Source organism: Zeus faber (assembly GCF_960531495.2).
Source record: "Zeus faber genome assembly, chromosome: 22".
In the NCBI taxonomy this organism is placed as follows: domain Eukaryota; kingdom Metazoa; phylum Chordata; class Actinopteri; order Zeiformes; family Zeidae; genus Zeus; species Zeus faber.
In genome coordinates, this window is record NC_137209.1 from 3,167,633 (window position 1) to 3,180,222 (window position 12,590).

At 36.5% G+C, this 12,590-nt stretch overlaps 1 protein-coding gene across 1 annotated transcript in view; it reads right to left on the reverse strand.

Moving 5' to 3' along the window:
• zanl (zonadhesin, like) overlaps window positions 1–6,618 on the reverse strand; it is a gene marked incomplete at both ends in the record, with an annotated part of 52,158 nt that extends 45,540 nt beyond the window's left edge. The window contains 5 exons of the mRNA XM_080023121.1: window positions 265–420; window positions 516–600; window positions 4,399–4,664; window positions 5,732–5,878; window positions 6,615–6,618. Of these exons, the coding sequence (XP_079879247.1) occupies window positions 265–420; window positions 516–600; window positions 4,399–4,664; window positions 5,732–5,878; window positions 6,615–6,618 (658 nt within the window). The remainder of the gene's footprint in view (window positions 1–264; window positions 421–515; window positions 601–4,398; window positions 4,665–5,731; window positions 5,879–6,614) is intronic.
• Window positions 6,619–12,590: the final 5,972 nt, after the last annotated feature.

Genomic DNA, 12,590 nt, shown 5'->3' on the forward strand with positions numbered 1-12,590 from the left:
TCCAAATTGATTCAATCACTGAATTCAACCACAGGCTGTACGTCGGGGTAGATTGGCAGGACTGGCCACATGACCATAACCTATGAATTAAATATGAATATGTGTGATCGGCCATGTTTAATTAAGGGGAAGATATATCCTTATTGAGATGAAGCCGCCAATCGAAAAATACACTAACCAACAGAGCTAGCAGCCTCCCTCTAAAACCCACCTACACAACTATGCTTACTGTGCTAACTTAGCATAGAAGATATTACGACTCACATCCAGGTGTTGAAAAATCATCATCGGGTCCTGTGCCTTCGGTGTCTGTGGGCCCAATCCATGGTTCAAAGCCATATATGTGTGGATTCTCTGGCATAGGCGTAGTCCAACCACAGAGATCATCAGTTACATCGAAATTGCAGCCGGTTACACAGGCTGTGGATGTAAACAGTTGAGACGGGTGATGCATCAAGCATAAGGGCTCTGCATGTCACAAAATGCTGTTTGGGCAGGAGGGTAGCTCAACTTACACGGGCATGGTCCTTCGCTGATGACAATGTTGTCCAGGGCTGAGTCACATGAATCCTGGAGACCCCTCTCAGCCTCGAAAACAATCTTCAAACACAAATGGCGAAACAACACATTGTCAGCGTACATCATAACTTTCAAAAAATATTAACTACAATGCTGATATTATATTATAATTTTCTACCTTTATACCACAACAGTCATTTATCCTGTGCATAGTATAGTATTGCATCGCATTTGTATATTTGTAAATCTTAAATATCAGACTTTTCTGTTTTGTATCTTTGGCTATTTGTATATACAGTATCTGACATTTAATTAGGAGGAGATGCAGGAGATGCAAACAATCTATTGTTATTCTATGTTTTATTGTTATTATTATTATTGTTATTATTATTATTGTAGTTCACACAATTCGGCACATTCATAGACATTGGTCTCAATCAATCAAATTGCAGACTAATTGGACCATGCATCTTGCGCCACCAACAGTTCAAAGTTGCACTTTCCACATGGCCATATCTCGATGCATATGATGCATATGATGCATCTCCTTGTGGTCTACAACTTTGCCGCTGACATCATTGACTTCTGCTGTGGTGTGGGGGTGGTGTGGTCTAAGCGTCCACACCTGTCTTTGGTCTAGGTAATTGGGCCTGGGATCAGGGTGGCTTTACGTCTGTTGCTCGTCAGAGCAATCAACCAGCAACAGGTAAATCACCCATCCCCACTCACACAGGGGACAGCCTCTGTCATGACATGTCTGCTCCCGGCTTGTTACAATTGGCCACTCTCGCCAATAAACTGGTGTGTTTGCAACATCTCTGCCTGTGTCTCCTGTGTCAGAGGGTCCTGAAAACGGCACTCTGGTGCCGTGTGGCAGGCGGTCTGCCATATCCACCTAATCAGATATTCTGCCATTTAGAATTTTCTGAAAAAACAACTCCTCGGCCATTTGTCCAATTTCGACCAAACCAACTTTGATAAATTCCTCGTACTCCTCTCTTTAAAATCCTCTTAATATGGCTGCTTCAGGTGCAAAGATATTGGCAACATCCCCACATGAACAGAAGGTAGGTGTATCTTTCCCAAGTCCAGTATTCTCAACATTCAAGATGTTTATTTGTCACATACATATACACAAAAGCATACATATATCGAGTAAAATTACATTGCAATGCACCTGGAGATTATGCACAATACGTAACTAACTGGTCAACAACTAACTGGCACAATAACTAACTAATTAACAAACTTACTCAACTAACTGATTCGTAAGAGCGTTTGCGCAGGCGACCACAGGGGGCGCCGCCAAGCAGCAATATTCTCTACTGAATCTGCTGCCACTTGCTGCATCTGGTTTGTCGCTTTACTAGAAAATTCATAAAAATGGTCACTATTCCTGCACTCCGTCCAATTTTAACATGACCAACTCTAGGACACTTGGCTGAAGGTTCCACTGGCTCAAGTCATTTTTCAAAACAAAATGGCCACCATACGCCAATCAACATTCAGGAGCCGAAATGCAGTATTTTATTCAATATTCATAGAATTTGGGTAGAAGGTCCAAGAGGTCAAGATGAACCAGATAAAGATTTGTATATATCTGCCCACAGGGCCAAATCTCTCATGTGGTGTGACCTACAGTCATGTGTGTGGCGTCATAAGATGCAGTTTTAAATGGCAAATAGATTTGCTACAGAAATTATTGACTTCCGCCTTCACCATTTCTGCCATTTTAAATTGTCTGAAAAATCTACGTTTGACACTTGCTCCTCGGCCATTTGTCCAATTTCAACTAAATCTGGTTTATTGGATTCTTTGGACATTTATTGTTCAAAGTTACAAAAAGAGTTCCGGAGGTCCAAACAAAATGGCCACCACATACAAACGTTTTCGAGAAAATGACTCATAGTCAGCTTGTAGGCGTACCTTGTAAACGCTATGTCCGATGTGAACCAAACATGTTTTTTTTAGACTCAGTGCATTATTTTACATTACATACTGTACATTCAGTTTGGTTCACGCAGGTCAAGCCGTTTGTCGGCCAGAGGTTATAGAGCGGGCAAAAACTGATGCATCAATAGCTTTCTCATGATCTCAGGGCCACATTCTCATACATGAGCATCATTTGTACGTTTTACTCTGTGATCCAACTTGTTCAGCGATGCGACGCTGCTGCCTCGCTATATTTGTAATAGTATTTATTATATTTATCCTATTTAATTTTTCTTCTTCTTTTTTTTCAGACTGCTAATCTTTTTATGTTTTAATGTGAGGTGTCTGGGAATGAGTGGTGTCCCAAGACAGCCCCCATTGTATAAAATAATAATTATTAACAGACGGTGCCAGGAGAGAGAAAGACAGAGCACATTGTCAGGGGTCCCGGTGATAAGGGAGGTGAAAACGTGAACGGTGACCTATGTAGGGGAATCAGATGGTCAACATTGTCTCTGGCTTAGCATAAAAGCACCTGCCTGAGTCTCATTCAGCAGAGAATCCATCCGGTTAGGGTCTCTCCTGCACATCCTAGGCAAGTCCAGTCTGATGCTGTTCTTTTGTAATAAATCTATCATTTTATTCAAGTCAGCGTCAGCGGTCTCTCCTTCATCATCAACACATCAAAGTCATCAAGAAACTACAAATGCTTATGGAGTATGTACTGGAGTGCACCAATCCTCACCAGAAGAAATTCTTCGGATATGTAGATGTGCCCGGCGAAATAAAACCGATTCCGATTCCCATGCAATGGAAATCGCATTGGCGTATACGTATATAAACACTCAGTATGGCCGTCCCGATTTCAGGAAAAAGTATATTTTTAGGCATACTTTGTAGTAATCCCAAACTTAAATCACTGTTGAAATGAAAGTGAGTTTCAGTTAGAGCAGTATGTTGGTTTTGAAACATCTTTAACGAGTTGGCAATCTGCTGTTTGCGAGTTGTTAACCTTTTTTTGTCGATTTTCCCTGAAAATGTTTCGGCTTCTACGTTTTGTCTCAGTAAAACACTGTAATTGTTTCACAACAGCCAGTGTTACATCTGTTGACCATAAAGAGAAGGAGGTTATAGACATTGTAAAAATAATCCAAGCTCATAAACTGTTTTGGTGGCGAAACAAAGCTGTGTGTGACAGAGGAATCATCTCTCTCGAGGTAGACCTTGTGCATGGGTGTTAACAGGTACAAATCAAAGTTGTGAAGTGAATTAGAGTTTGAAAAATGTGCATTATTTCCTCATCTTTTACTTGACCTTCTTATCTTGTGCATGAAGGCCAAATTGCCACAAAATCATGTGACATTTCATCTGGCATTATTTTCGCAGTTTCACTTAATTTGACTGCATTGTGTCTTTCTCCTTTTTTAATCCAGTTTGTGTCAAGCCCTAACAAATGAAGACACTGGTCATCAGGCTCTGTGTGACCACCTTTTTTTTTTTCTTTTAACATGAGGTCAGAGATATTCTGTTCGAGTGAAATTGCTTCAGCTTTCAGTCTCAAGCAATAAAAATAAATCTATTAACTGCAGAAACATTATTTGCATATAGTAAAAAAAAAATGTAATCAATGAATCCATATAAATTATAATAAAAAAAAAAAATATATATATATATATATATATATATATATAAATGTATATTTGTTTTTTTTTGGGGGGGGGGTTATTTATATATATACATTTATATATTGGCATGCAATAGTATTTTTTCGTACAATTTTTTTTTGTAATGTATTACAAAAATGTAACTGTAAGCAAATCAATTTATTTTCAAATATAAACTGCACTGATTAAATTACATGTTTATTTTTCTGTTAATCCGATTCCACAATCCCATGTCATCAGCTATGAACTCGCTCCGAAAATCAATTAATTTTAAAAGACTCACATTGATGGTCTGACCGGCGGGTTTGGATACGGTGATACTCCCTCCTAACCAGGACGGGCTTTGGATCCCTTGTCTAATCCAGACCTCTTCCTCAGATGCCATGTAGTTGGTCAGTACCCGAAGTTTATTACGGTTGTCACTGCCATACATGTAGTAGCGAAACTGGACACAGATCTCTGTGGCGGAGGTTGAGAGGGTGGGACTGAGTAGACGGGCGTTCTGCCCGTTGGACACATTGTCGCCCTCCTGATAAATGTAGTAGCCCCCTGGTGACACGGAGACAGAGAGACACGTGCAGTTATTAATGTGTGTTACCTATCTTATAGGGAAACTGTGCCGAATTTCAGTATTTTTTTGGTCTGTTTATTTTGCAAAATAACTCCTCCTCCTTAAAAAAACAACACATCAATTCCTCAGCAGCTTAGCCAAATGTTCGCACCTATTGCACCTTTGTATTCATTGCACTCCATTTGCTTCATTTCATTTCCCACCCACACCAACGCAACTTTGCCGTAAAGGAGCAGTGACACCAACTTTAGCGTTGTTTTAGGGTTGACAATAAAACCAAGCTAACCGCCCCAAAATGTCCCGATAATGTTGGTTAGCTTGATGAGCTTCTAGGCCCTAGTTTCCGATTATGGAGAGGAAAACCAGATCTTATATCTTTGATATGACTTTAGAAATTGTTCTGACCCGTTATCCATCGACTGGTTGTGGTGACTATCAGCTGTGCACCTACTGTATGGCAAGCCGTTTTAACATTTAAACCATAGGGCGAACTAGTCAGTTACTAGTTGCTATTCCAACAGTTATTAGTAACTATTTTAGTTTCAAAAGTCAAAATGTATCAGGTACAAGTACTTATTCATTACATACTACTAACGCTTCGAATTGTTACCAGTAACTATCGCAATGTTACAATTTTGTCATTGAATCCTATGGGACTTCCTGTTTCAGATATGAAATATTTGCCTCCAACAAGTATCTCTTCTGATTGTTACTAGTATCTATTTCAAATGTACTAGTCACTATTACAGTAATTGAGTACTAGTAATTAATAATTTGTGACTATAGCCTCTTCTTCCTGTTAGTAGTAGCATTCTAATTTTATTACAAGTAATAGTTTAAATTAAACGATCAACAAGCTGTTTTGTCTTGTAATTTCTAATCACAGGTAAAAAATACATTGTTACTGGTAGGACAATACCTGAATCTGGGGAAGATAGACCAAAAGCTCATTTCCCTTAAAATTGGAGTATCCCATGAAACTAATCCTTTGTTATGAGTCATAAACATGAAAAATAAAATGTTTCCATTGATGATTAGAACCGACTTCCATCGGGGTAGTCTCCTCCCGGTCCTGTTCCAGGTGTTGGCGTCTGTCCGCGATGTCTGATCCAGTCGCTGTTGTCGTTTCTGTCCTGTCGGAAGCTGCAGAACGGGTCATCTCCCTGATTAAAGTCGCAGGAGGTCAGGACCACTGGGCAGACACAAAAGCATGGTTGATACATAAATAGAAACACAGTGAAAACGTAAGTAAATAACAGGGTTGTGATCTTTTAATATGGAAATCTATCGTTATGTGAAATTTCTTTTGGGGTAAGTTTTTTGGTTTCATTTGGAAAATCGACATTTTGAAAATTCTAAATCAAAATATTGACATTTAGTGTGACATAAAAATTAGCTAAATGCTTTATTGCTTTAATAATTTATGACAGACAACTCTTCGATTTAATTTAAAAGATCGTGACACTGTTAAGTTGTCCAACAGAATATATAATATACGTATACTGTATAAATAATAATAATAATAATAATAATAATAATAATATAGTTTCAATGTTTTACACTAAATATTTGTAAATAAAATGGTGCATTTAATGATTTATTTATTTAATAATTTAATAATTTAATAATTTCATTTTGAGTAATTTGGTCTTCTGAAAAAAAAGCTAATGTAATGTATTCATTCCAAATAAAACATAATTTAAAGTATACAAGTTTGAGCAATTAATTATTTCATTATTCGTGACTGCTTCGACTGGGCACAGTAATTTATACATCAGCCTCCTCACATGGAGCATTGCAATCACGCCATTAATATCCCCATAACATTGCATTTACATAAATCCTTATTCCTAATATTTGATCCTATTTATGACTTATCGTCAGTATAATTACCCTAAATCGTGTGTGTATTTGAGTAAATTGTTTACTCATATCGACACATTTGCAGAAATTAGAACATTTTCCTCTGGGTATGACTTTGGCACTGTATCAGTTCAGGATAAGAGCCATAACAAGGTGAAGTCCAGAATGTTGCTGAGGTGTTTTGGAATGAGTGGCTTCCCAAGACAGTGACCATTGTATAAAATAATTATTATTAACAGACGGTGCCATCAAATTCATCAAGAAACTACATTGCCAAGGACAATCTGGCTTTAATCATAAGTCTGTTTGCCTTTGTATTGAAAATGTACTCAGTTCCATGTACCATTACGTTCCAAACATTGTACCTAACTACAAAACAAAAGTATTTTATGAACTTAATTACTCACATATGAGTACACAAGTACTATTACTGTAACTTTTACAACACATTTAAGGGCTTACGTCTATGTTGATTTGATCTTTTTTTCAAATATTGAAAGCAAAATTGATTGAGGATTAAACATTGTTTAGAGAAACATTTTAATATGTGGACTGGAGTAGATGACATCTCGTTCCACTTCATTTGAATTGCTGATTGGAAAAATAATATCTAATACGATTAAAATATCAAAATAATATAAAAAAATATATCTAATAAAATTACAACTAATATCCTATAAAACAAGATCCCAATTATAGTGACATTGGCTATTAAGAATTAATTTAGTTTGATTAATAAGAGCAACAGGAGGCCCCTTTTTTGTGCATGTGCCCATACATATGTCTGATAGCAAGTAACTTACCAGAATTTCTCACTGTTTTCTCAAGCCTAATAAAAAAAATAAAAAAAATGGAATACAAATGAGAAAAGATGTGAATTATATGTGTTTACTGACAAAATAAATAAATTGACTGCAAATAAATTGAAATATGGAAAGTGAGAACTCAACAGAATTACAAACTGTTCGGACTATATAGCGTACATATATAAATATAAAATATAATATAAATATAAAATATTTAAAAAGGTTTTTCTAATGCATCATTAAAGGGATACTCTGTTTTAGGAAATTCACTTATTGTATATAATAATAATAATTATAATGATAATAATAATGATAATTATTATTGTTATTATTATTTTTATTATTATTATTATTGTTATTAATATATTAATTATTATTATTATTTATATATATATATATATAAATATATATTTATTATTTTCTTTTATTTTTTCTCTTAAACAAAAGGTAAAGATTAAGCCATCGTATTGCCTCTTCAATTAACCAATTACAAGCCAGTTAACCAAACATATGTACAACACACAGAATTAATCAACTACATTTATATATATATATATATATATAAATGTATATAAATTTTTTATGCAGCTGTATCACTTCTAATTATTTTCTTTGGCCCAACTTACCCTCCTTCTGGCTGTCTGTCTGCTATGCACCCAGTTATCCCCAGCAGAACACATAACCATTTTAATTCATCCATGGCATACTCTGAGAGTTAGCAAGGAAAGAAGACAGAGGCAGTGGAGGCGAATGCTTTTATATAGATAGGGGTATGGAATGGATTGGTTGGGGTTGGGGGATGGAAGGTGTTGTCAGTTCGCTCTCTTACACGAGATGCCTTTATCAGAATCACTGCACATTGACAAAAAAAAAGTAAATGAGTAACTGTATTGCTTTAGTGATTGACCTGGAGTGTGCTTTTCTTGGGCGTGTTTATGTAAGTGCATGCATATGCACGTGCATGAGTCAGTTGCTTGACCTGTCGGGGGCGGGGTGGGAAGCCTCACATCATAAAGTACAGTTCATCTGAGAGCTTATTTCGTAATCACTGCAAACACCTTCATTTAGTCATCTATCCTGGCCCTAATGTTTTCAAGTTCAAGTTCAAGTTCAAGTTCAAGAGATTATTTGTCACATACATATACATACGGTCATACATATATGCAGTGAAATGTCATGACATCCGGTGATTACGCACAATAAGCTCTATAAGCTCCAAAAATACTAAAAAATACCAAAATGTGCGTAATCGACACAAGGTGCTCGCGCAGGCAGCCGCAATGGGAGGCGCCACAATCGCGATTCTGGGTTCTATAATTATATAATAGAATTAATTGACTGTGTTATATGATGTTATGTAGTAATAGGAGTATTAAAACTACAATAACCTGGGTAAACACCTGAGCAGGCTTTTAATATACACTTTGCCTTTGTTCTGGAGTGGCGACACCTTGTCACAAATTGAATAATAAAAAGTAAATATTATTTTTAATAGATGAAACACATTTCATTAATACACGCTGATATGATATATAGCCTAATTTCTTTACTGAGTTTGCGACACCTTTCGAGTCAACAACTGGATTCGATTTGGAATGTGGGGTGTATTACTGACCCCGATGACAATGCCCAGGAAGTGCTTTGTAATTTGAAATCGCTAAAAAGCAAAAATACTGATTTTACTAAAATTCAAAATTTTTTGGATTCATCTGAAATATATTCTCTTTCAGAGCTACAATGTTGCCACTGTTAAGACTGTCGCATATGTAGTCTATCTTAGACTCAAACATGGGAATTTTCGGGTAAGTTGTTGGAGGAAAAGGACTTTGAATTCTTCGTTGAAGGAATCGACTGCCAAGCGGGATGTGTGTTTTGTAAAGACATTTGGAGCTGTGAACCATGGGCATCAACTCTGTTTATTTATGAAATATAAGTATCATTGGAAATGTGAAACCCTGTTGACCGAGGCTATAAGATGCTTCACCTGATCGTCCACAATGGCAGCAGTGCCGTTATTGATAAGGGAACACTTTAGGGCCAAAGGAATCACTGCCCTATCAGTGTGGTACCACCCTGAACTCACTGATAATTTTATTTTTATGTAGCTACCATAAAATGGTACTGCCTCGTGGGAGTTCAGTCAGAGGAAAACCACAAGTCATCCTGGCTGCCTGCACAAAGTAATGTAATGTATATTATGTTGTTTTGTTTTTCCTATTAATAAATCAACTAAGGCAAGTGGTTTAACTGACTTCAATTGTAGAGGATATATAATGAAAATCAATTGTGTGTAGTGGGCTACACCAAAAACATAAAAAGAATGAAAGTAGTTCAAAACCCATACACAATAAACACAGTACATGTTCCTTGTATTATGTAATAAAAAAAACCCTGGGATAATGCAATATTTGACTGCAGGGTGTTTCCAGAGCATATAAAATGACTTTCCCTGGAGGAATGTTTACGTGACATGACATGTCTTTATGTGAGAGGGGAAAAAAAATCCTTTTTCCATCATTGTGTTTTTTGTTTGATGTAAGTTGAGAAACTAGGACATAAATAGACCAGTTATCACAATCTGGCTTATGTTTCTTAGCATGAAATTTGCAATAAGGTTGTTTCTAACCTGACAAAAACTCATATCGTTACATTTGATTTCAAATTCACCACTATTTTACAATCCAGTGATTACTTAAAGATGTTTTATCTTATAGGGTTTACAATTGTTATTTGATGGATGTTTTGTTTTTGTTGTTCTTTTCCATGACAACACAAAGGCCAAAGTAACCTTTGATTTCACGTGTTCTACTTGTGACAAGTTTCTGGTTTTAAGTCATTTGTGTGTGTGTGTGTGTGTGTGTGTGTGTGTGTGTGTGTGTGTGTGTGTGTGTGTGTGTGTGTGTGTGTGTGTGTGTGTGTGTGTGTGTGTGTGTGTGGTCCACACCCATAGATTATTCATTGGGTGAACTAAAATATGTACCATTTCCAATTAAAAATATTTTTTATCCAGTTTTAGCCAAGTGAGCCAAATGCTATATGGCAACAATATGCAATTATATAGAGTTAAAAATGAAAAAGGTTAAACTTCTATTTTAAAATGTGCATATGTAAAGGCAATTTTGGTGCCTTGACTAGAATTGCCGCAGGTTCAAACCATCTTAATTAGCTTAATTAGACCTAAAAATGTGAAACCAAATGTCCAATAATAAATAGCCAGTAGGTAGAAGGTATGTATGTGTATATATATATATATATATATATATATATATATATATATATATATATATATATTATTCGTAGCACGTCCATTATAACTACTACTATTATCATTATTATCACTGCTATTCTGCCATATCATCATAAAATATGTGTATATTTTTTAAACTACATCTATACATACTACAAGCACTATTTTCCATACCAGCATATTTCAACATTCCAATTGTTTGCTAGCACTATTGCATGTTACCGCTGTGCAATAATACTAAATAGTTGTTGATGTCACCCGATGCAAAATATTACACAAAACATATGAAGAGGTTTCAATCTTGTGAGTTGCATTTCTGTTCATTACTGTATTTCAATGTATCGCATCAAGTTCTCCCATCAAGTTCAAGTCTCTGATGCTGGCCTACAGAGTGATTGCTGGGAATGCTCCCATTTACTTAAATGCTCTTGTAAAAGCACAGGTTACCCCCCGGATGCTGCGCTCGTCAAATGAGCGTCGCCTGGCTCTGCCGGCCATACAACCACGGCAATCCAGGCTATTCTCATTTGTAGTTCCACGTTGGTGGAACGAGCTGCCAAAAATGACCGGAGCAGGGACCTCCCTCTCTGTCTTTAAGAAGCACTTGAAGACCCAGCTCTTCAGAGAGCACCTCCTCCCCTAACTTACAATTACTTAGCACTACTTAGCAGTATTTATTTATTGTTACCCTAATATTTCTGTTGCAATGTAGCTTGAATGTTATTCTCCCTTGTAAGTCGCTTTGGATAAAAGCGTCTGCTAAATGACAAAATGTAAATGTAAATGTAATGTACAATTTATTTGATTTGTCAGATTGGCAAATATATGCGATATAAAGTAAATGTATCTGATCGTTATTATTTTAATATTGATGACGATCACCCTTGTCCATATCACCCAGAAAAAAATACAATTAAAACTATTGCATACCATGGCCTTGCCCACCTGTAGGCCTCTACATATTGATTTTAAAAAGATTTTCACTTTCATGGCTGTGATTTTCTGGTATGAGGAGTAAAGTACGTGTCGGTAAAATGAGCGTGACCGTTGGGCGTGGTTTTGTACACGATAAAACAATAATCATGGTGACATGCATGGATAGTAACAGTTATAAGATTACACCAAGGACTAAATAAAATGACTAATAGACATTTTTCTGGCTGCCATATTGTCGGTCAAATTTCTACTGATAGTCACTAGCTTACCTACTGTAGCTAAGGTTTTTTTGCTCTGTGGCGTTTGTGCAGTGAAGCTTTCATTTGTTGAATTTATAGAAATATACCATATTTCCTGAGATTAAACCAGGAAATTATCATAAGTAAACAGTGTTGCAAGATATACGATAATTAAATGTAACCGTTTGAGAGACTCAATCAATAATTTAAAAAACCAAAACTCTAAATTGATCTGTAGATACTGTAGATCGCTAACCTCCACTGCATTTAAACATCCCTGCTCTGCACACTTGGTACGAAACCTGTTTCTATGACAGATTTATTTCCCATGTACTGATAGATCCATAAGGAAGGGTTGTAGAGGTTGGGGAATTTAGACACACACATTTCGCTAAAATCAAGTTCTGCTCCATATTGCATTGACACTTCCTGTGTTTCTATTGGCCTGGCGGGGGTTTCGTCACAGCTCAGCCAAGATTACGATTTTTATTGTTAAATCCCATTATACAAGTAAAAGGGAGTACAATTCTTGGGTTTCAGCTCCTCGACATCACTAAAACAGTATTGTGGGAGTTTCTTCGCACAGTTAAGGGTTTAGGGAGGGAGACGGAGTCTTTCTGGCCGTGGTGCGCCAACATGACAACGAGTTTTATTGTCCATTTCAGTCTGGCACGCAGGCCACAATTATGTGTGTGTGTATATATATATATATATATATATATATATATATATATATAGCGTTGCGGAATAGCGTTAGGAATAGTGTTGCGCTTTTGGGCTGCTCACGAGCCCGTGCGTCAGTCTCCTCTGTAA